Source organism: Mandrillus leucophaeus, unplaced genomic scaffold (assembly GCF_000951045.1).
Source record: "Mandrillus leucophaeus isolate KB7577 unplaced genomic scaffold, Mleu.le_1.0 Scaffold79, whole genome shotgun sequence".
NCBI classification, from domain to species: Eukaryota; Metazoa; Chordata; class Mammalia; order Primates; family Cercopithecidae; genus Mandrillus; species Mandrillus leucophaeus.
In genome coordinates this window covers 867,201-891,535 of record NW_012108585.1, presented here as the reverse complement: position 1 = coordinate 891,535, position 24,335 = coordinate 867,201, and the positions used below count along the sequence as shown (strand labels likewise).

Sequence of the window (24,335 nt, the reverse complement as noted above, 5' to 3'; positions counted from 1 at the left end):
AGAAATCTACGAATTGAAACCTCCAGGATGTTGGAGTTTATAAAATTATTTTGTACCCTAATCACATTTCCTTACCACCCCATCCTTCTATTCTCCTAGTCACAGATACAAGAATCAAGAGAAGCTAGACAACAACCATTTCAAATTTTGTATAATAGTAGGATTCATAATTCAAAACCAAGAAGCCAATGCAAAATAACAAGAAGCTAAAAAAACCAATTAGGAGAATCATTAGCCCATCTGTCCACTTCCCAAGATACGTACATAACACAGATATACTGGGTTGCTGGTACTGTAGCTGTTGATGTTGATCTGCCTCGGGTTCTTCAGGTTCTACTTGTGTAGAAACTGAAGCTGAAGTGGTAGAAGCAGTAGGTATGCCGGTGCTAGCAGAAGGGAGCTGCTTGATTCCTGTCTGGGAAGCATTTGATTGTTCTACCTGCTGTTTGAGACTGCTCTCTTCCTGCTTTTTTTTTTCTTGCTCCTCCCGTACCAACTGCCGCTGCTCTCGTTTTCTCTTAATTAATGATACTCTGTCTTTGATAGCTTTAGCCATGGTCTTGTGATCACCTTCACAGACATACCCAGACTCTACCTACAGAATAAAAGGGTATATTAAGCACTAGAATACTGAAAGAAAACAACACCCGCCCATTCGCCCCCCCACCGCCCAAAAAAAGGCATTGTAAAAAAGTCGAGAAGAGGAGGAACAAAGAATTCTCTCAGGACTGGCCTTAACCGAACTGTAAAATTCCTGGTCTGCATTATGCATTTCCCTACCATCTTTGTAGATACTTGAGGAGTGGGTACCACCATTTTTGCAGAAACTCGAAGGGTAGGTATACCTTCACTCCTTATAACAAACAACAAAACAATGGGGCAACTAAAACCTCAGTTCCTAAACCAAGTAAGGTGCTCTGTTCTATTCACTGTATTTCCCCCTCACTTGTAACAATTAACATTAACCTGTGTTGATTTTACTTTCTTTTACAAGGCAACCACTTAATCTGATAAAACAACTGTGGTACGAATATGAAGATTTAACACTCCTCCTCCCCTCCAAAAAAGCCAAAAAGCTCAGATAATACAAACAACTAACAGTTAAACACAAGTAACTCATACCTGATCTCTTCCCAGAGGCAACTACCACTTTTGAATGGTTCTTATAAATCTGAGTAGAGATATTCTGAGTTATCTTTCCATAATAATTAGCTATTTTGGGCACTATGGCAAGCATAAATTTGGGGAAGGGTTTCCTTATGGAAGAGTGATCTTTTAGACATACTTCAAATAATAATACATCAAAGGCTTCCTACTAATATTTGATCAGGAAAACTCTCTTCAAAGTAAAAACAATTCATGGTCCTATGTCTGTTTATAGGGTTCATCCAGATAACTGATCAAAGGCAAATGCACCAATATGTAGAAACGTAACTTGTCATTCTAAATGAATGATGCTTATATAAACTGGGAGTCACTCAATCTTACAGACTTTTCAAAATGACTTTGGAATGCATTCTACTAGTTCTACCTATCTATCTCATCCATCTATCCCTATGTATATATATCTCTCTCTACATATTTTCTCAAAAATAACTTTTGGCCAGGCGAAGTGGCTCACACCTGTACTCCCAGCACTTTGGGAGGCTGAGGTGGGAGGATCACGCCTGCCTATACTAAAAATACAAAAACTAGTCAGGCGTAGTGGCACGTCCCTATGGTCCCAGCTTCCCGGGAGGCTGAGGCAGAAAGACTGCTTGAGTTCAGGAGTTTAAGGCTGCAGTAAGCTGTGATTATCAGGCCACTGCACTCCAGCCTGGTGACAGAGCAAGACCCTGTCTCTCTCTCCCTCAAAAAAAAAAATTTACTTTTAAAAAAGACTATAAAATCTAACACCCATTATAAAAGCAATACAAAGAAGGGAGTTAAAAAAATAAAAAACACACACTGGAAAATCCCACTAATCAAAGATAACTTTTAGGGCCATCACAATTTTCTGTCAATGGGATATGTCACACACAGCACTTCATCAACTGCTTTTTTGCTTAATAATAGTATCGATGTATATAAGTCTAGATCAATTTTTAAATGGCTAGTTAATGTCAATTTACCATTTCTTGAGCAACATCTTCTGGGACATCTCTCTCTAAATCAAAAGAAAACTCAATAGCTTCATTGTCTTTGTATTTTCCCTTTAATTTCTTAATATCTTCAATACGTAGCCATAATTTTATGGCTATTTTTTCTCCATCGTCTTCTTCTGCTAATTCTACCCGTACTCCTGTTTCCTCTTGGAAGAAGGCATGATTCAAAAGGTCTTTGATGGAATATCTTCCAAACAGAGGGGAAAGAAAAGGAACAAAAATAAAACACCATTAGTTTGAAAAAATAATTTTCAAATGTGGCCAATTATTGTTATTCACAGAAGAAAAAAAATGGGAAAAAATAAATGGGAAAGTTTATAACTCATTTTTACATTGCTGCATTTGAATGGTAACTACAGAGGTTTACTCTCAAGTTATAAAACATCATAACAATCTCATTCATGAATAAGAACTGATAGTGATAATTTTTAAATTCAATGATCTCTTTAGTAATAGTATACTAGTAATGGTGAGCTAACACAATTGGCTCTATTAAAGCTTCAAAATACCACATGATCATTTATATAGCATTTTATAAGTAACATAAATCTTCAAATTTATGATCTTGTTGACCAACACCTAATTCAATATCATCTCCTGATTATTGGGAAATGGAGGCGCAGAAAGGTTGAGAATCTTGCTCACAGTTATAAAAGGTGTAAATGCTGAAATAAAAACTAGAAAATAAATATTTTTGTTTCTAGTTTGGTACCTTCTAACACAGTAAGCTTTATTTACACCAATAAGTTCTCTTAATCCTTGTTCAATAATTTGTGTACTGGGCAAGCAGAAGTCTGATTGCGAAACAGTCTTAAGATAAAATGATTTCAGTATGCCAATAATCTAATAAGCTGCTCCATCAAGAGTTGAAACAGGCTGGGTGCAGTGACTCACACCTGCAATCCCAGTACTTTGGGAGGCCAAGGTGGATGGTTCACCTCAGGTCAGGAGTCCGCGACCTGCCTGACCAATATGGTGAAACCCCGTCTCTACTAAAAATACAAAAATTAGCCGGGCGTGGTGATGTGCGCCTATAGTTCCAGCTACTCAGGAGGCTGAGACAGGAGAATTACTTGAACCCGGGAGGCAGAGGTTGCAGTGAGCTGAGACCGTGCCACTGTACTCCAGCCTAGGCGACAGAACAAGACTATGTCAAAAAAAAAAAAAAAAGAGTTGAAACAAACATTCCTTTGTTTATAGTAAAAAAAAAAAAAAAAAAGTTCTTGAAGAGATTTAATGACCCAGCATATATACAAATGAAAACTCAAACTAAATTTTTACTTAATAAAGCCTTAAAAACCATGAAGTTAAGCTCTCCTAAATAATGATGTTATAAAAAGAACGAGACTGGAGAGGTGAAATGATGGAATTCTTTAATTTGGTTGATATATCTGGTTGCTCTCATTCTTCAGGTGGTTGATTATGCTCAATTTGCAGTTTATATTGTACTAGCTGGTCTCCTTTTTCTTTTTTGGAGGATGAAAGTGGGTGGCAAAGATAGACTATTTTCCAAAAGCAGACACTGGACCTTCACCATGCCTAACGGGTGATGAATCAGCTATATGGGAGATCAGATACTTGCTACTCCTCTAAGAAAACTCCTCTGTTAGTACAAATGACAAAGCCACATCTCTTTCTAACCCCTGGGTGAAGTCTTCTCTTTTTACTTAGGAATTTTTGTGTTTTGCTCTTCTTCAATTCCGACATAAGGACAGCAAATCAGACCTATAATAGTTGAGTTGACTTTAAAGAGCCAAGGTTTTATTTCACCATTTAGAATTCAATGGTAAAGGACTAAGGAAAGATTTCCTGTGTTAGATACTAAACTCTTTTTTGAGTTTCACAAATCATGCTGATGTTTTAAGTAAGTAGTTCTCATGGAATGTAGCTATGTTTACGGTGGTTCTGGTTTACTGAAACTCTACCAAACCATATTTTTACAGTGTTCCAGTATATCACATCTGTGTAACCATAATGAACAAAACCCTATCTTTAAAAATGTTACAGGCACAAACAGAGAAACCAATCACAAATATTAAATACACCGAAGAATGAGTGTTGTACTCAAAGCACATTACTTTTTAGGTTTTGTTCAAGTATCACTCAGGTCAAAAGAGGCAACTTACCTTTCATCTTTGTTTTGTCGTATGCATCCTTCAATAATTTCCTTCACTTCAGGAATTGCTACTTTGTCAAAACTGGCTGGCTTCACCCCCTGAAAAGCATGAACAGAAATACATTAATAAAAAGCAGGGTCTTTGACCTTTGTTTTTTAAATTTCCAATTAAGGTTCTTCTAGGTTCCTTTCTTACTATCCTGGCTTTTTTTCTGATTTGCCTGCAGGAGTTGGTCCACACTACCCTGCAGTGTCACAGTTGGGTAGTGGCAATTTAGCTCTTCACAAGAAAACATGGGACAGTGACAGTGGGGTCACTTACTTCCATATGTGGCAATGAAAAAATTTAGGCAGATGTTAATAATATCTTCTGCTGTGTTTCAAGTAAAGGGTTATTGACTAAAAAAGAGAGCTAAATGTTCTAATCGGTTACAAGATCTTTTGTTCAACCTTGTTCCCTAAACACATCAATCAATACAGGATTTAACTATTTGGAACACCAAACCCATGTGTGGGCATGAATTCATATGCTTAGTTTGGCAGACATTGTATTATCATAGTAATCTTTAACAAACTCAAAGGAGTTGAGGATTTATATTGTTTTGGTATGATAACTGAAGGGCAAATTGTCCTGCACAAATAAAACACACTGAAAAGTAAAATATTGGACCCATGCGAAAGACAAGCTCTGCAATTAATCTCAGAAGAAAACTCATTACCACTATTACATGTGATACTACATAGTAGTCATCACAGTAATAGTTTAGAATCTTTATAAAGAATAAATAAATTCTTTCTTTTTTTAAAAAATTTTTCCCCGAGATGGAGTCTTGCTCTGTTGCCAGTATGGAGCGCAGTGGTGCGATCTTGGCTCACTACAACCTCTGCCTCCTGGGTTCACACGATCCTCCTGCCTCAGCCTCTTGAGTAGCTGAGAGTACAGGTATACACCACCACGCCCAGCTAATTTTTTTATTTTTAGTAGAGACGGGATGGGGGTTTCTCCATGTTGGCCAGGCTGGTCTCAAACACCTGACCTCAGGTGATCTGCCCTCTTCGGCCTCCTAAAGTGCTGGGATGACAGGCGTGAGCCACCATACCCAGATAACAAATTCTTTAAAAATAAATTTTCAGGTTGGGCGCTGTGGCTCACGCCTGTCATCCCAGCACTTTGGGGAGGCCGAGGTGGGCGGATCACGAGGTCAAGAGATTGAGACCATCCTAGCCAACACGGTGAAACCTCGTCTCTACTAAAAATACAAAAATTAGACGGGCATGGTAGTGCGTGCCTGTAGTCCCAGCTACTCAGGAGGCTGAGGCAGGAGAATCTCTTGAACCTGGGAGGCAGAGGTTGCAGTGAGCCGAGGTCGAGCCACTGTACTCCAGCCTGGCGACACAGCAAGACTCCATCTTTAAAAACAAAACCAAAACCAAAACAGCAATGTGTGGAAAATATACGTAAGATATAAGAACCAAATGCTACTGTCTAAGAGGTGGGGTGAAAGAGAAAAATATCTCATCTATTCCGACCTCATCTAAGTCACCACACAGATCGAGAGCTGAAGCACTGATACGCTGTTCAAGGGGCACTGTAAGTCAACAGACACATAAAACAAAGGGAATGGAGTTGGGGTGGGGTGGTCAGAAAAGTTAAGTTATTAAATATACATAATTCTAATTATCTATAGTTTCAATGACAGATATGGTAAAACAAAATTAGTAACTAATAAATCACAGAAACGCATGTAATCTCTCATAGATCTAAATGAAATAAATGAAATATATCAAATGATTAGCTCTGAAGTCTTTTAAGTACAAGAGTTAGATCCAAAACTGGATAATACTCAATTACTCATTGTATTATTCCAAAGACCCAATTTGGAGAATTCTACTCCCAGGGCTAACTTTTCACAGCAAGGAGCTGTGCAGTAGGGCTGACCCTAAAGTTAAATTCATGTATTTAAAAGCTTCATTTATGAGAATGACTACAAAGATCACTATCTGTATTTTCCTCATCTTATTTTTCAAACTCCATCTAAGTTTTTCCCAGCTTGTTTTTATCTTCATATAATTCTAGTGAAAACAAAATAATGCTGCTGAAGCAAAGGCTGCTTTAATTGAGCAAGCTGGTATTTCAAACTTAAGACTTACGAAAATAGGAAATGCAAGAAAAAAAATGAATACCATGCACTAAAAATTCTCTGGTAGCAGAAACTGAGTACAGTTAGCCCTTCTTATTCATGGTTTCCACGTCTGTGGATTCAACCAACTATAAACTGAAAATTTAAAAGAGAAAACTGCATCTGTACTGAACACGTACAGGCTTTTCCCTGTCATTATTATCTAAACAATTCAGTATAACAACTGCTTATATAGCACTCACAGTGTATTAGATACTGTAAATAATTTTTACAGGTAAATATTATGGGTCATTTTACATTTCTGGCACTTGAGCATTTTCAAATTTTGGTATCCACAGGAGTGTGGAGTCCTGGAACCAATTCCCCAGACAAGGAGGAACAACTGTACTTTGGTTTACATTTGGTTTTAGTTTTCTACAATAAACACGTAAAAACTGCATAAACTTTTTTTTGTAAAGATAAGTTCTTGGCCAGGCGTGGTGGCTCACGCCTATAATCCCAGCACTTTGGGAGGCCAAGGCAGGCGGATCACTTGAGACCAGCCTGGCCAACATGGTGAAACCCCATCTCTACAAAAATTAGCTGGGCATGATGGCGGGTGTCTGTAATCCCAGCTGCTTGAGAGGCTGAGGCAGGAGAATCATTTCAACCCAGGAGGCAGAGGTTGCAGTGAGCCCAGACAGAGCCGTTGCACTCCAGTCTGGGTGACCGAGCAAGCCTCTGTCTCAAAAAAAAAAAAAAAAAAAAGAAAATAAGTTCTTGCTCTGCTGCCAAGGCTGGAGTGCAGTGGTGGGATTGTGGCTCACTGCAGCCTCAAACTCCTCCTGCCTCAGCCTCCCAAGTAGCTGGGACTACAGGTGTGCGCCACCATGCCCAGCTAATTTTTTGTCTTTTTGGAGAAACAAAGTCTTGCTGTGTTGCCCAGGCTAATCTTGAACTGGGCTCAAACGATCCTTCCACCTTGGCCTCTCAAACTGCTGGGATTACTGGTGTGAGCTAACACAATTGGCTCTTCTGATTACTTTGATAGCATTTTAAAAGTCTAGGGCCAGGTGTGGTGGCTCAAACCTGTAAGTCCCAGCACTTTGGGAGGCCGAGGCAGGAGGATCGTTTGAGCCCAGCATGGGCACAAAGCAAGACCCTGTCTCTCCAAGGAGACAAAAACTAGTGGGGTGTGGCGGCACATGTGCCTGTAGTAGTGGGGTGTGGCGGCACACGTGCCTGCAGTCCACTTACTCAGGAGGCTGGGCCAGAGCATGATTTGAGCCCGGGAGGTAAAGGCTGCAGTGAGCCATGATCGTGCCACTGCCCTCTAGCCTGGGTGACCCAGTGAGACCCTGTCTCAAAAAAAAGATTCCTTCTTCCATAAGCACATACATTTCAGGGGAATGTATGTAGCCTACTGGCAACAAAACTATGTATTAATTTAACAAAGCAAATGTATACTGATTCTTCTGTTTTAATCTAGCATAGGCACATTGAAAGGACAGAAACATTTAACAATAAAAGACTTGAATTCAGTGTGAACTGGACAAACAGAAGTAGTTCTGAGCTTCAGATTTCCTGTCTAGCCAATAATGATAATACCTGTCCAACTTGTCTATCTGAATTTACAACAACTGAATTCAAATGTCGTATCTGGGTTCAAAGCTCTCTGAAGCATTAAGTTCGCTGACCCACGGCTACCTGAGTAAAAAGGCAATCACCAAAGATAATAAAGGAAGGAAAATCTTCTCTTGAACCTGCTTTCATCCTTGATTATCCTTAATAATAATCCTCTTGCTAATCCTATCCCTGCCAACATGTATGAATTCACTACTTTACAAATAGGAATACTTATTGAGCAAAACAGGTATTAAGATACAGCAAAACCAGTAACTGTGCATAATACAACTTAACATTTAGTAGGTTCTGCTGCTTTTTCAACCTTTAGTCAAGAGTTTTGTATAGAAAATTCCATACCAATGCTATACCACATATTCAAATACTACTACTGCCTTAAAAAATGTACTGTAGGTGCCAAGGGAGCCAATAAAACTGAGACACACCTTACCAGTCCAGTAGCTGGTATTAAAAGATTAAGACTGCTTAATGCTACCCACTTAAATACTGAAAAATATAACAAGGAATTTTACCAGTCAGCAACCATCAATAAGCCAGGATTATTAAACTACCTAGCAGAGGTATTCTGAATCATTTAAGAAGCAAGCATATACAGGTATTGTATATTAAAAGTAAAAGTGTACATGCAGTGATTACGAAACCTGATAGTAAAAGTGACCCACAGAAAAGTCATCTGGGACATGTAATAAAAAGCTGTTTAAAATAAATACAAAATTACAGTTTTTAAAATACACTTACAGGCTTCTTGTTCTTAAGACATGAGAACTCAATGTAATTTTTATAACTGATAATTTTTGAAAGGTGAACTAGATTATTCTAAAACACGATTTTAAGCGCCAGACAGAACAAAATAATGGTAACAAGATGTTTTCATGGTAAAAGAAGAAAAAAGAACTAAGCTAGATAAGTTGGGCTACTATCTTACACAGAACAAAACCAGAGTTTGTTAAGGACATACAGCCCTCTCAGTCTACTCCTCCAGAGCCAACAACTCACTGGCTCTACAGACTATTTTTCTCTTACTTTTCTAATTCACAAGAGTTATCTTTAGGCAGTAGTGTCATATGCTTTTTTGACTTGGGATAGTAGCTTATTTTTCTTCATTAAATGTAAGTGTTTCTTGAACATCTACTGTACACTCATTACAAAACACAAAGGCCACTTCTGCACAATTTTAAATGGGGTACAAAAAATGAACAACTGTAACTATGACAGCACAGTAAGAGTCTGATATAAGAGAAATGTTTATCAAATTTTATGTTGCATTATTTGAACTAAAAAACCCACAAAAACATGTACATATTTTATGGACTGACTTCTCATTTGAATTCTATAGACCATGTTTTGCCAACTAATCTGCTAGAGAAACAAAAGTGGGTCATAATACGGGGTTCTCTGACTCAGTCTTTCAGATCCTAAAAACTGCCAGCACTTGCTTCTTAAAAGCTTATGCTTTGACTGTGGTAGGGTAACATTAACAGGAACTCTTAATAAAAGTAAACTTCTCCCTAACCATTCAGAATTAACAAAAGCCTACCTCTTCCTCACACAGAATACAGTATAAATTCACTAAATTATAGAACTCTAAATATTTTTAAAGCATTCTCAAGTTAACAATTTCAATATTTTAATGGAAACTTTCTACCAATATCAGCAAAAAGGCTACAATATAGACTAATATATATACTGGAAATTCTTACCTACCTCATTTATACAATCCTTCTGAGGGTAGCAGCAGCAATGAGAATGTATGATGACAAATACTGAGCAAAAGTCTTTCTTTGTAAAAATATCCATCAGAAAAGGCAAAACAGATTTCTTATTGGAGGAAAATGAGGGAAAAAATGGCTATGATATACATTAGCCCACAGCATAAGGAAGGCAGACATCAAAGTCAGACTGAAACACAGTTTCTTGTTTAACACTAGCCATGCTTCCCCAACTCTCAGACATGAATTTGCTCTACTCAGCCAACAATAGATCTATTCTTCTAGATTGACAAAACTACATGCCCAGCAGCAGGAAAACTATTCTGTTAATATTCCTCCTGCTTCTCTGCCAACAGTAATAGATTCCTGGACAAGCAAAATGAGATTTTTACTTGCTCAATGCTCCACCTACTTTGTCCACAGGTTCTGTCTCCTTGACCTATCAAAACCTTTCTTAGATGCTTAACTTTATGTACACTAGAAACCCATTTACCAAAAACACTCCCTTTCCCCAATCACTTTGAAAGCGTACTTTAAAAGAAAAAGGGGATTTTCAATGAACAAACTATAAACTCAGAATATGTAGCCAAACAAACACTGGACAGGGAATCACAATACTGGGGCTGGGTTGTCAGTTCAATCCATCGTATACTATGTTTGCATGACCTGGACTATATCCCTTACATTTGTTTTTAAAGTGGAGATAATAGTTCCTCTGTTCACCTGATTTAAAAGGCAGTGATATTAAGGCAGACTGCTTTACTACTCTTTCACAGTACATTTAAAAAAAATCAACAGTATTTATGTACACAAGTGGTATGAATTTTTTGCTTCTTCTCCCTCCTATAAGTCTCAAAATTAAGACATTCCACTTGCTAGGAAGATCTCATAGACCCAAATAAAAACTACTTTAATTTTAGTGATTAAGGGAAAGTTTTTCTTCAGGGCATTAACAAAGATTGTAGAAACAGCATTGTTCATTGCTTTGTTATAATGGGTAACGGATTAAAGTCCTCTCTCCCTTGTAATTTTGTAGGCTTGAATCCTGATGAAGACAGTGGATGCTAAGGCTTCAATTACCAACAGGAGCATAAGACAATGGCTTGGAAGCTGTTTGGAAGTAATATATCTAAAGGTTAGAAATGCTACCAATTCTAACAGGCTATCTCAAAGCAACTACCACTAATCTCTGGTTCAATACAATTTATTACTACTAAGGAGTCTAGGATGTCAGGTATTGCTCAGAAATGCAGCAATGTGCGCTGCAAAAGTGCAGCCTACCTCTAACTTAAGTGTATGAACAAGCCTGTAGGACCATGCTTGGCTAAATGAAAGAGCTAGAAAACAAGTGCCATGTGTCCTGCTTCAAAGGTCCATCAGATCTAAAGATGTGGGTAGTTTTAAAACTCTATTAGGCAACAAATAAACCAAGCTGAGGGGACTTTTGGGGGCTTGAGGAGACAAAGGTATGATGTAGGCACAAATATCTAGATTCTTTTTTTTTTTTTTTTTTGAGACGGAGTCTGGCTCTGTCGAACAGGCTGGAGTGCAGTGGCGCGATCTCAGCTCACTGTAAGCTCCACCTCCCGGGTTTACGCCATTCTCCTGCCTCAGCCTCCCGAGTAGCTGGGACTACAGGCGCCCGCCACCTCGCCCAGCTAGTTTTTGTATTTTTTAGTAGAGACAGGGTTTCACTGTGTTAGCCAGGATGGTCTCGATCTCCTGACCTCGTGATCCGCCCATCTCAGCCTCCCAAAGTGCTGGGATTACAGGCTTGAGCCACCGCACCCGGCCAAATATCTAAATATCTAGATTCTATAAAGAGCAACCTTTTCTATAAATCAAAATAAGAGTTTTCAATATATACAACAAAAATACCATTCACAAATAGATAACAGTTTACATATCTAACGTAATTCCCTCTTTCTCTCAAACTCAGTGCCTTTCTCTGGATTTCCCCCATTTTTTTCAATCGTGTCATTATTTCCATAGTCCAGAGAAGAAACCTTAGTCATCGTTGGATGCTTCTTCCCCGACAATATTTAAGTACTACTATATTCTCTATGGGCTCTTAAAACAAAGATAAAGTTAAAAACAACTGGGAAATGGTTTTGTGACTAGTACTCTTACTCTTCTCCAATAGCCAAAGATCTCTGACCAAGCAGGAAAAAAAAAAAAAGGTTTTTACTGGCTTCTTTGCTGCCTCTCAAGTCATTGTTTTTGTATTATAAAAGTAACCATCAAAGTTCTAATTTCTAATACCTCATCTCTTTAAGCCTAAACCAATTTAAGATGGGCCTCGTATTTCCATTCTCTTCATCTCCAATTTGTGTTTTACATTGTGGCTAGCTCCAACCATCTGATATCCATTTAAGCATCTGACAATTAACCATTTCCAATCATCTGATATCATTTAATATAATCACACTGCTCAAAAATGGTTAATAGCTCTCCACAGCTACTAAATGGTCACAGGATCACAGATCTAGAAGGAACCAGAATAACAGTCCTTCCTTGTTCAGATGACAGAAATGTGGTCCAGAGATTAATTCTACGTCAAAGTTAGAATTAACCCATTAGCCAGCTAGGCGCGGTGGCTCACTCCTGTAATACCAACACTTTGGGGGGCCGAAGCTGGCGAATCACGAGGAGGTCAAGACCGTCCCAGCCAACGTGGTGAAACCCCGTTTCTACTAAAAATATAAAAATTAGCTGGGCATGTTGGCACATGCCTGTATTCCCACCTACTCAAGAGGCTGAGTCAGGAGTATCATTTGAACCTGGGAGGCGGAGGCTGCAGTGAGCCAAGATCACACCACTGCACTCCAGCCTGGGAACAGAGCAAGACTCCATCTCAAACAACAACAACAACAACAAAGAATTAATCCATTAATTCAACTGGCTGACTATGGAGTGTCCCATCTAGTCTAACAGCTATCAGGCAATCTGCTAGATACACTGCACCACCTTCAGCACCTATAAGACAAATGTAATCTATATTCCAGTGAAGTATGGGCCTAATCAATGGTAAAACAAAAACTAGAATCCAGATTTTCCTGTGTCTAATTTAATGTTATTTCTAGTCCATGTTATTGTGCTTTTAAAGGTGGTATGAAAATCATAATCAAACTTCCACCCACATCTTTACCCAATCTCCCCAAAGTAAGTTCAAACTGGTTACTTGTTCACTGAATACTTTAGTGAACACTTCTACCAACAAGAATACTTTTCCTATTCTGCCCCCTTTTTTCAGTCAACTGAGTCTTATGCTTCTTTCAAGGTATACCTCAAATCATATATACATATAATCCATTAGAGAAAGTAGCAATTACAAAGTATTAATATGAATCTTTTAGCATTTAGGTTATCTACACTATATCAGAAAACTCAGTACTGCTGTATTTAAATATGGAAAACAATCTTTCTACATCCTTTCAGTTTTTATTCTGTAGTCTACTGCCTTGTGAATTACAGATCAAATTCTGGGTAGGTAAGTAAGGTCAGCTTTTTTGAGGAATTCTGAAATAATGATTTAATTAATAATTATTATTTAGTACCTAAACACGGGGAATTGCTACCACCTTTAATCTTAATCAAATCACAGCAGAATAATGAAAAGGTTCTGAAAATCATGCAAAATGTTCCTAAGATACAGCCCCTCAATACTTGAACTTTTCTTTTACATTTATAACCTAAATTTGCTGGATGGACATAGAAACAAAACTTATTAAGGAACCAGTTCAGCTAATTCCAATAGATTTTCACTGATAGCACAACAAATTCTAGCTGCTAAAGAAATAAATACAAAGTTTCCTTCAACTTTTCAAACACCATCTAATCAGGAATCAGCCTCACTTGTTTGAGTAAAAAAGTAGGGTGAATTGCAATCTGTTATATAAAAACTAAAAGGAATTTTACCCTAATGGCTTTAATTCTGTTTTTCCCAGACAAAATGTTCAAACCTTGCAATCCAAAAGCTAATGGAATCAGTGACAAAGTCAAATTACACAAACAAAGCAATTAAAAATCCCCATTATTTCTAACTTGGTTGTTATAGGGCTGGATTCAGCCAGATTCTTACAGGTATGAACCATTAGTTTACAGGAATTTGAACATACCTTATGATCCCATTGGAAAACAAGCTTTTTCGAACTCCCTACCAAATCAAGCTAGCTCTATCAAAGAAATTAACTTACTCATGATTCCCCAAGGCTCGTTACTCTCTGAATGCATGAAAGCTTGTGTACTGCTCCAGTTCAAATGCACTATCCTTCATATAAAAAGTTGATGTCATTGCTTGCTGCAGTTATTATTATTTTAAAAGCACACCAAAGTTGTGCTAAATATATTCCTACTTTTACTTGGATCTTCTCATTATCAGTGGCATAGATTTTCATGATAACTGGGGCAAGATTACAAGTATAGCATACAATTAAGAAGTTTTTCTCTGTTAAACAGGGAGAATGAATCTTTGCTCAGAGCTCAAAACTGCAGTACCAGACTTTTGCTACTCACATCTCCTAAACTTTTTACCCTGAGTTTTCCTTGCGGTCCAGAAAACAGATTAAAAACAAAACAAAAAAGAGGTAAAGGAAAATAATGTTAATGTTTGTATTAGTATCATGTTAAGAGAACCTTCATTTCTGACTACTATTATTTCTCCTGCATGTCCTTAGGCAAAATGCTTAAACTCTGAGTCTGTTTTCTTACCTGTGAAATGAAGACATTATCTACTTACCATGATATAAAAGATTAAAACAGTATATGTAAAGTACTTTGCAAGGTGAGGTGATTGACAAGATTACAAATAAATGTTAGCTCATTCTCCTGTTTAAAGTTTGATTTTATGTGACACTTATGAAACACATTTAAATTAATGCAATTTGCTGAATGTCACTGGTTAAAATAACACAAAAAGAGACACCTTATTTCACTACTAAATATGTATTAATAATAATAATGATGTTGATGATAATGGTGATACCTATTAGGCACTGACTGATAACCACAAGCCAGGCACTTTGCCTTTCTCATTTAATCTTCACAAATACTTTAGGCTCAGAAAAGTAAATAATTTGCTCAAGGTCTCACAGCTGGGCAATGACATTAACGGGATTTGAAAGGAAGCAGATCCAACTCCAGAGCCTGTTTCTTCCACCTAAAAAGGCAATCCTGAGCTGTTCAATACAAACTCTTCTTTGTATCCTTTCTCTAAGTTAGTACTAAATCTACAGAAAGGGGAGAGTGGTTTACTGGTTACTAAATAGCCAGGGTATACACAATAGACCTGGGATGAAAACCAGAAATCTAGAGTGGCTGGGGTCTGTGGCTGTGTTTGTATCAGGAAGCCCTAGGACCTCTTCCAATGGATAACCATGCACATTTCTTTAATAAGTATGCAACAGTTAAGCAGACTGACACATAATTTTAAAATTAGTTAAACTTACTAATTCAAATTTTAAATCCCAAGCTGACTTAAGAGAAGGTACAATATTTCAAGGCCTATTTCAACACAGAATCATCATGATTGCTTATATAATTATATAAATTATATTATCTAAGAACTTATTTAAACCCTCCACATTTATCTCAGCACCCAAAACATAAGAAAACTTTTAGAAAAGTAACAAAGATCACAGCCCTTTTTATTCTTTGCTAGAAGCCAGAAGATGGGAATGGAGATTGGTAAACTCTAGACAGTATTTCCTAGGCAAGAAGTACAGTAATGGACGGTGCAGAATTAAGGACTATAGAGCATACACAACTAAATTTTCACAGCTTAGAGGAAAAATAAAGCACAAATGTATGCCACCTGCAGCATCCTTAGAAACTAAGGATTCCAGCACAGTTCCAATTGTTTTTACTCCACATTTTCTACAGCTTGATTTACTGGTTTTCCTTTTTAAAAAGCAACAACCAGGCCTAGCGTGGTCATTCACGCCTGTAATTCCAGAACTTTGGGAGGCCAGGGCTGGCGGATCACTTGAGGTCAGGAATTCAAGACCAGGCTGGTCAACATGGTGAAACCCCCGTCTCTACCAGAAAATACATGTTAGGCGGCTGTGGTGGCACATGCCTGTTGTCCCTCCTAGTTACTTGGGAGGCTGAAGCAGGAGACTCATTTGAACCCAGGAGGCATAGGTTGCAGGGAGCCAAGATCGCGCCACTGCACTCCAGCCTGGGTGACAGAGTGAGACCCCGTCTCAAAAAAAAATAAAGAAAATAAAGAAAAATTTAAAAAAGCAACAACCAAAAAGGCAGAAAAAATGTAAAATTGCATAGAAATGCTATAATAATACAATTTTTAAGTCAAATTAGTTACTTATAATGTGACTTAAAAGTTTACATGAATGACTGAACAATAGTTTATTTAAATAACATTTTGCTATTATATTATATAGCCTACTTTTTATTTAATTAACCAAATAAAGGTACATGGAACTAAAAAAGACCTTAAGGGATTAATGACCCAGCTCATACTTCCCAAACTTTAATGTACATATGAATCGCCCTTGTACTATGTAAAATGCAGATTTTAATTTAACAGGCTTGGAAAGGGGCCAAAATTTTACATTTAATACAAACACCCTGAGATGCTGATTCTGTTGTTCTGAGGACTGTACTTTGCATGGTTTGCTAAAACTGTGGTTCTCAAAGGTGTGGTATAAAGACCCTTCAGGGTCCTCAATATCCTATCTTGTGGCCTATAAAGTATTTCCTTTCACAACTACATATCTGCATGAGGCCAGATTTTCTTCATATACTTCAACCCAAACAACATATTGTAACAGACTGAATAGAAAAGCAGATATGAGAATTTAGCAATCTTCTTTTAGACTAGACATTAGATTTGCAAAAATGTGGAAATGCCCCTCTTCTCAATAAGTTTTTAAAATTTGTTTTGGAAAATAGTTATTTGTCATAAAAATGCTTTTGATGCCAACATATATAGGGCTTATGTTATCATTTTTAAGTGCTTTTTAAAATTCTATTTTAATTTATAATACAGTAAAGTAGATAGAACACAAGTAAACAAAAGCTCTTTGGGGTCCTCAATAACTTTTAATACCATGCTGAACTAATCACTCAAGCCTGGGCCGGGCGTGGTGGCTCATGCCTGTAATCCCAGCACTTTGGGAGGCCGAGGCAGGTGGATCACTTGAGCTCAGGAGTTCCAGAACAGGCTGGCTAACACGGCAAAACCCTCGTTTTAACTAAAAATACAAAAATTAGCCGGGCATGGTGGCGGGCACCTGTAATCCCAGCTACTCGGGAGGCTGAGGCAGGAGAATTGCTTGAATCCAGGAGGAACAGGTTGCAGTGAGCTGAGATCATGCCACTGCACTCCCACCTGGGCGACAGAGACGGACCCCATCTCCAAAAAAAAAAAAAAAAATCACTTGAGTCTCTGTTAGCTGTCTTGATCCCGTCTCAAAAATTCTCAGGTGACAGAACCTCAAACCTTTTTTTTTTTTTTTTTTTTGAGACGGAGTCTCGCTCTGTCGCCCAGGCTGGAAGGAATGGCCGGATCTCAGCTCACTGCAAGCTCCGCCTCCCGGGTTCACGCCATTCTCCTGCCTCAGCCTCCCGAGTAGCTGGGACTACAGGCGCCCGCCACCGCGCCCGGCTAGTTTTTTGTATTTTTTAGTAGAGACGGGGTTTCACCGTGTTAGCCAGGATGGTCTCGATCTCCTGACCTCGTGATCCGCCCGTCTCGGCCTCCCAAAGTGCTGGGATTACAGGCTTGAGCCACCGCGCCCGGCCAGAACCTCAAACCTTTACCACCAAGGGCCCTCAATATTATACAATGTCGCCAAGTTCATTATGTTCAATTACAGTTTCTCTTCTTTCTTATGTAACCTCCTGAAGATCAGAAAACAGTTGTTGAGCATCTCCCTCTTCTAATAACGAATATAAGCCCCTTCCCTCAAGAAATTCAAAGGAACAAGTTTTAGTTTTACAAATTGACAATGATGGGTCTTGACAAAAAAGGACTCCTAACATTAGAAAAACTGTCTTGAAACATTTGAGGGACTACCAAGTGAAATTACGATTTGGTCTGCCCTATGAAGTCTCAGGGAAGAAAGAACAAGGTGAGAGTAATTATAGGGTAAAAATTATGGGGAAATACCTACCAAAACAAAAAACAAAAAAACAGACCTAGCCCCATAATGGAAAGAGTTAAGCTAGTTGTTCAGAAATTACAACCGAGATTTGAGAACCTACAGAAGAGCCTTTCTAGTCCTAGGATAGCCTTTCTACCTATTATTGTTTTCTGCTTTATTTGCACAAAATAGTTTTTCCTATTCTATTAGGTTCGTGCAAAAGTAAGTGTGTTTTCTGCCATTAAGATAAAATATATTGCTTTTATAGGTACATCAGTTTCTACTTGCTGCTATTCAACTTCATTTTAGTAGGATAATTTTGAAGGTCACCTTAAATTTCACTTCTCTTTCATAGAGTAAATACAACTCTCCCAAATTTATATAATGTCTAATTTTGACTATATTTGATATTCCTTTGAATCATTTATTCTTCAAAATATTAATGAGTTCCTACAGTGTGCTGTGCACAGTGAATATAAACAACGATGTAATAAGCCAAGCTCTAGGACAATACCTTTTAAGACACTATGATTTTCTCCTTCATGTATGCTATAGTCTGAATGTCTGTGTCTCCCTAAAATTTTTATGTTGAAATCTAATGTCCAATGAGATAGTATTAAGAGGTGAAGGTCTCTGGGAGGAGAGATCAAGTCATGAGAGCAGATCAGGTCATGATGGCAGAACCGTGAAAGGGATTACTGCCCTTGTAAGAGTCCTGAGGGGGCTTGTTTGACTCTCCCACCATGTGAAAATGACATGAGAAAGTCTGGTGTATGAGGAACAGAACCTCACTAGATACCAAATCTGATGGCACTTGATCTTGGGCTTTCCAGCCTTCAGAACTGTGAGAAATAAATGGTTGTTGCTTTATATGCCACCTAGCTTATGGCATTATTGATATAGCAGGCCAAATGGACTAAAACACTGTTCTCAATCTCTCTCCAGATTAAGAGGCAGCTATAGAGTTAAGCAGTTTAACAATGAGAAAGAGAGGAAGAAACTAAAGAACTAAAGGGAAATAAAACCTGCTGAATAGAACAAAATGTAGTGTATATATGCAATGGAATAGTACTTAACCATTAAAAAGTACTGATACATGCTACCAAATGGATGTGCCTCGCAAACATTTTGCTAAGTGAAAGAAGTCAGACACAAAATGCCACTTATTGTATAATTCCATTTACATGAAATACTTAGAATAGGAAAATCAAATCCAGAAACAGAAAGCAGATTAGTGGTTGCTAGGGGATGGGTTGGAGAGGGGAATGGGAAATGACTACTAACGGGTATGGGGCTTCATTTTGGGGATGATGGGAAGGTTCTGGAATTAGGAGTGATAACTGCATTAACGTTGTGAATATACTAAAAACCAGTGAACTGTATACTTAAAAATGGTTAATTTTATGATATATGAATTTTGTCTCAGTTTAATAAAAAACAAAAGCTGTTGAACAACTGAAAACAGGTTAAACACTATACTGAGAATACAGAAACAGTGACACCAGTCTTTCTAGGTTCTGTTAAACTTACTACCAAAGACATCTTTCATTTAAGAAGATTTTCTTCTCAACTGAGCTTTTGAGTTTGCATTTGGCAAATAAAAATGTTAAAGTTTTAGTTCTACCCTTAACAGAGAGAAAAGACTGCCTATACATTTTCTGACCTGTTAAGTAGCTACTTGCTTGCACCAAGATTCTCATGTCTATTACAAGTACCGAGGCTAACGCATTCTTATAGAAGAACATCACCACTACTTTCGCAGATCAGTAATTTCTTACAGAGCTCTACCGGGGAACATGTTTTACAAAGTTCTGGTGACATGTTTAGCACAGGAGTGAGAAACTTTTCCTGTTAAGAGCCTAATAGTAAATATTGTAGGCTTTATGTATCATACAGTCTGTTGCAATTACTCAACTCAGCCATTATAGTGTGAAAACAGCCATAAATAATATGGAAGCAAATGAGTGTGGTTGTATGCCAGAAAAATTTATTTATGGACACTGAAATTTGAATTTCATGTAGTTTTCGTATCATATAAAATAAGTCTTCTTTTGACATTTTCCCCAAACATTAAAAAATATACAAACAAGCCAGACATGGTACTCACAACTGTAATCCCAGCATTTTGGGAGGCTAAAGTAGGAGGATCACTTGAGGCCAGGAGTTTGAGACCAGTCTGGGCAAAACAGTGAGACCCCACCTCTAAAAAAAAAAAAAAAAAGCTGGACATGGTGACACACGTCTGTAGTCCTAGAGATTCAGAAGGCTGAGGCAAGAGGATCACCTGAGCCCAGAAGTTCAAGGCTACAGACAGCTATGATTGTACCACTGCACTCAAGCCTGCGTGACAGAGCGAGACTTTCTCTCAAAAAATTAAAAACAAAACCAAAACCCATATGTATGTCATGGGCTGTAAAAAATGGGCACCAGGCTGGATTTGGCCAGGAAGCATAGTTTGCTATTCCATTTAGAATAGGACAGAATGGGCCAGGCGTTGTGGCTCATGCCTGTAATCCCAGCACTTTGGGGGCCGAGGTGGGCAGATCACTTGAGGTCAGGAGTTCGAGACCAGCATGGCCAACATGGTGAAACGCCATCTCTACTTAAAAAAATAAAAAGCCAGACATGGTGGCAGGCACCTGTAATCCCAGTTACTCAGGAGGCTTGAGGCAGGAAAATCACTTGAACCTGGGAGGCAGAGGTTGCAGTGAGACGAGACTGAGCCACGCACTCCTACCTAAAGGACAGAGTAAGACTCTGTCTCAAAATTAAATAAATAAATAAATAAATAAATGGAATGATTTAGTAAATAAAATATGTAAACCATTTCATATATAAATTATAAATTTTATACTCTCCAAATCTAAAGTTATATATTTAACCTCACAATCAGGTTTGATATTCTGTTTGATCTTATACATACATGAGCATTTATTTTCATAAATGTTAAGTGGGGAAAAAAAATGAGGTTAGCTCAAATCTAATTCACAAACAAAATCTCTCTAATCCACCCACTTTGGCCTTCTCTCTTACAATTCCTTATTTCAGACTGTTAGTCATTCTCCTTAGATTACTTCAATACCCTTTTAACTGGGTTTTCAACATTTAGTCTTTCCTCAGAAATCCATTCTCCATTCTGCAGTCAGAAACAATCTTTCTAAAATTTAAGTCTGTATGTGTTGACATACATGATACCTACCCACTTTTAAAACAGTCCCCTCAGTGATCTACATTAAAGTCTAAGTTTTCCTTTTGTGCCTTATCCCTTGCTTCTTCCTTTTCCTACTTCCAAACTTGGTAGACAGAGAAAATTGTGGATCTTCAGATACAACACTATCTTAGTCTTTCCCTAATTCTTTAACACCATATACCTAACCTGTCTAAACTTGATTAGGTACCACTCTTACATGCTTTCATTAAGTACCTATCCCTAAAATAAGTGTTTTCTGTTGTATTGTAACTGTTTGCTTTATTTGTTTGTTCTCCTTCCCTTGGTAAGTTCTTTAGAGACAGGGACTGTGTGTGACATAACAATAATATTCAATATCTAGGATCTAGAAAACAGTCTGCAACATAGAAGAGGCTTGAATATTTGTGGAATGAACCCACCAATTGTTACGGGGTTGAGCTGCATCCCTCAAAAAGATATGTTGTGGTTCTAATCTCTAGTACCTTACAATGTGAATTTTTTTGGAAACAAGATCATTGCATAAGTAATTAGTTAAGATGAAGTCATCCAGGAGCAGTGTGGGTCCTTAACCCAGTGACTGCTGTCTGTTTAAGAACAGAAGACACAGGTTGGCACAGTGGCTCACACCTGTAATCCCAGCACTTTAGGAGGCCAAAGCAGGTAGATTGCTTGATCTGAGGAGTTCTAGACCAGCCTGGGAAACATGGCAAAACCTCGTCTCTACAAAAAATACAAAAAAATCAGCCAACATGGTGGTGTGTGTCTGTGGTCCCAGATACTCAGGAGGCTGAGGCGGGAGAATCGCTTGAGCCCAGAAGGCGGGAATTGCAGTGAGCCGAGATCATGCCACTGCACTCCAGCCTGGGTGACAGAGCGAGATTCTGTCTCCAAAAATAAATAATAATAATAATAATAGTAACAACAACAAGAGTTGGCAAGAATATGGGGAGATCAGAATTTTCTCACACTGATGGTGGGAATGTAATATGGTACAGCTATTGGAAAATAGGCTGGCAGTTCCTCAGATGGTTAAACATAGGATTGACATATATGCATGGCAATTTCACTTCCAGGTATATACCTAAAGGAAGTAAAAACAGATATTCAAACAAAAACTTGCACATGAATATTCTTCATAGCAGCTCTATTCACAACAGCCAATGGTAGGAACAGTCCAAACGTCTACCAATGGATAAATGGCTAAACAATTGTGTTTTTATATATATATATACACACACACACACAACGGAATATTACTACTCAGACTTAAAAAGGAATGAAGCATGAACATTTGCTACAACATGGACGAACCTTGAGAACACTATACTAAGTGAAAGAGGCTAGTCACAAAAGACCACATATTAAATGACTATTTAGATGAAATGTCCAGAACAGAAAAATCTATAGTGACAGAAACAGATTAGGGGTTGCACAGGAGTTGGGGGAATGTTTGTATAGAAAAGCGATTGCTACAGGGTGCAGAATTTCTTTATCATGTGATAAAATTATTCTAAAGTTGACTGTGGTGATGGTTGCACATACCTATTGTTAAAGCAAACTAAATATGGCCCAAGAAGGACTTTGTACTTCTAATCTGAGTCTCTGCGGACTAACTGCAACCTAACTTAATAGGTAGAAAAGACTGAAAACCTAACTTAGGAGTATGTGCCTGTAACTAACAACTGCTGAGGCTTAGCCAATCCCAACAGCCAAATTTCTTTCTTTCTTTTTTGAGACAGGGTCTCACTCTGTCACCCAGGCAGCAGTACAATGGCGTGATCTTGGCTCACTGCAACCTCTGCCTCCTGGGTTCAAGCGATTCTCCTGCCTCAGCCTCCCAAGTAGCTGGGATTACAGGCGCCCATCACCACGCACGGCTAATTTTTATATTTTTAGTAGAGACGAGGTTTCACCGTGTTGGCCAGGCCGGTCTCAAACTCCTGGACTCAGGTGATATGCCTGCCTCAGCCTCCCACAGTGCTGGGATCACAGGCGTGAGCCACCGCGCCCAGCCCTAGTGGCCATATTTCAACCACTCATACATTGCTGAGTGTTCAAACTGTGTTCAAATAAGGCAAACAGCAAGCTGTAACCAGCAAGCTGTACAGAAACAGTTGTTTCTGTACCTCACTTCTGATTTCTGTATGTCACATCCCTTTTTCTTGTCTATAAATCCGTTCTGACCATGAGGCATCCCTGGAGTTTCTGAATCTGCTGTGATTCTGGGGGCTGCTCAATTCACGAATCGTTCATTGCTCAATTAAACACCTTTAAATTTAATTTGGCTTAAGTTTTTCTTTTAACACTGCGAAGATAATAAAACCAGTGAATTATACACTTTAAATGGGTTAATTATATAATATATTCAGTAACGCTGCTAGAAAAAAATCTAAATGTACATTTTTAGTATGCACATGCAGAGAATCAATCAAGTCCCCAAAAGTCTTCTAATGTTTAATTTGATAAGCACAAAATATTCTATTAACAAAGTTCGAAAATTCACTGAAGGATAGAAAGCAGACTTTAAGGACTACTGAAAGCCTATGACTTGATTATGTAATCAGAATCATACTTTTAGGTTTTAATATCTAGATATTTATCTCTACACAGAATAATTTGTCATCTATTTACTTTTTTATTGAAAAGTTGGAGGCGTTTATAAAAATAAAATTCCTTGAATATATCACAGTCACAGATTTTGTAACTTCTGTGCAAATATGAGCCTCATTACACTTAAAAAAGCTAGTTACTGCTACTATCCTCCCAATCTTTTGTGGCAGAAACTCTAAGTCAAACCCTTCTGAAACACCAAGAATCTATTGAGATAGAGGACATTTCAGAGTCAATCTAGTTATATGTCAAACACAACAAATGTATTTCTAAACTTTTTCAAATGTACTTTCTTATGTAATTTCAACAGATTTGTTCTTCACAACCTTAGCAGGCCTGGCAGTTATGACTATCACAATCATGAGGAAATTAAGGCTCAGGAGTCACAGAACAGAAACATCTGTTACTATTTAGCAATATCACTCATATAGCATGTTGATCTACAAATCAACTTTGATCCACTACAACTTTTGTTATTTTTCCCCTCAGTTTTGAATCTACTGGCTTATATTTCCTCCATAATTACTTCATTACATGTTTTAATTAAAAAATCTGATTGCATTAGTCATATATTTTGGGCAAAAAGAAATGATTGAGTTTGCTGTGCTGTAACAATAAACCTAGTTCAGCTTCTTACCCTTTATCTCCCATCTATTCTAGACACAAACCTTATCACTCTAATAGAGTTATCAAAAAA

At 38.0% G+C, this 24,335-nt stretch overlaps 1 protein-coding gene across 2 annotated transcripts in view; it reads right to left on the bottom strand.

The window, feature by feature from the left end:
• The window catches only part of LOC105529876 (serine/threonine-protein kinase WNK1), a 163,518-nt gene that overhangs the window by 55,691 nt on the left and 83,492 nt on the right, over nt 1-24,335 (bottom strand). The window contains exons 1-4 of one of the 2 annotated variants that reach the window (XM_011967140.1): nt 9,729-10,093; nt 4,271-4,359; nt 2,112-2,331; nt 265-595 (exon numbers count right to left, since the gene is read on the bottom strand). In XM_011967140.1, coding sequence (XP_011822530.1) covers nt 265-595; nt 2,112-2,331; nt 4,271-4,359; nt 9,729-9,821 — 733 coding nt within the window. In that variant the 5' untranslated portion in view covers nt 9,822-10,093. Of the gene's footprint in view, nt 1-264; nt 596-2,111; nt 2,332-4,270; nt 4,360-9,728; nt 10,094-24,335 lie in introns of those variants that run through there. The other variant, XM_011967139.1, reaches the window with a different exon arrangement.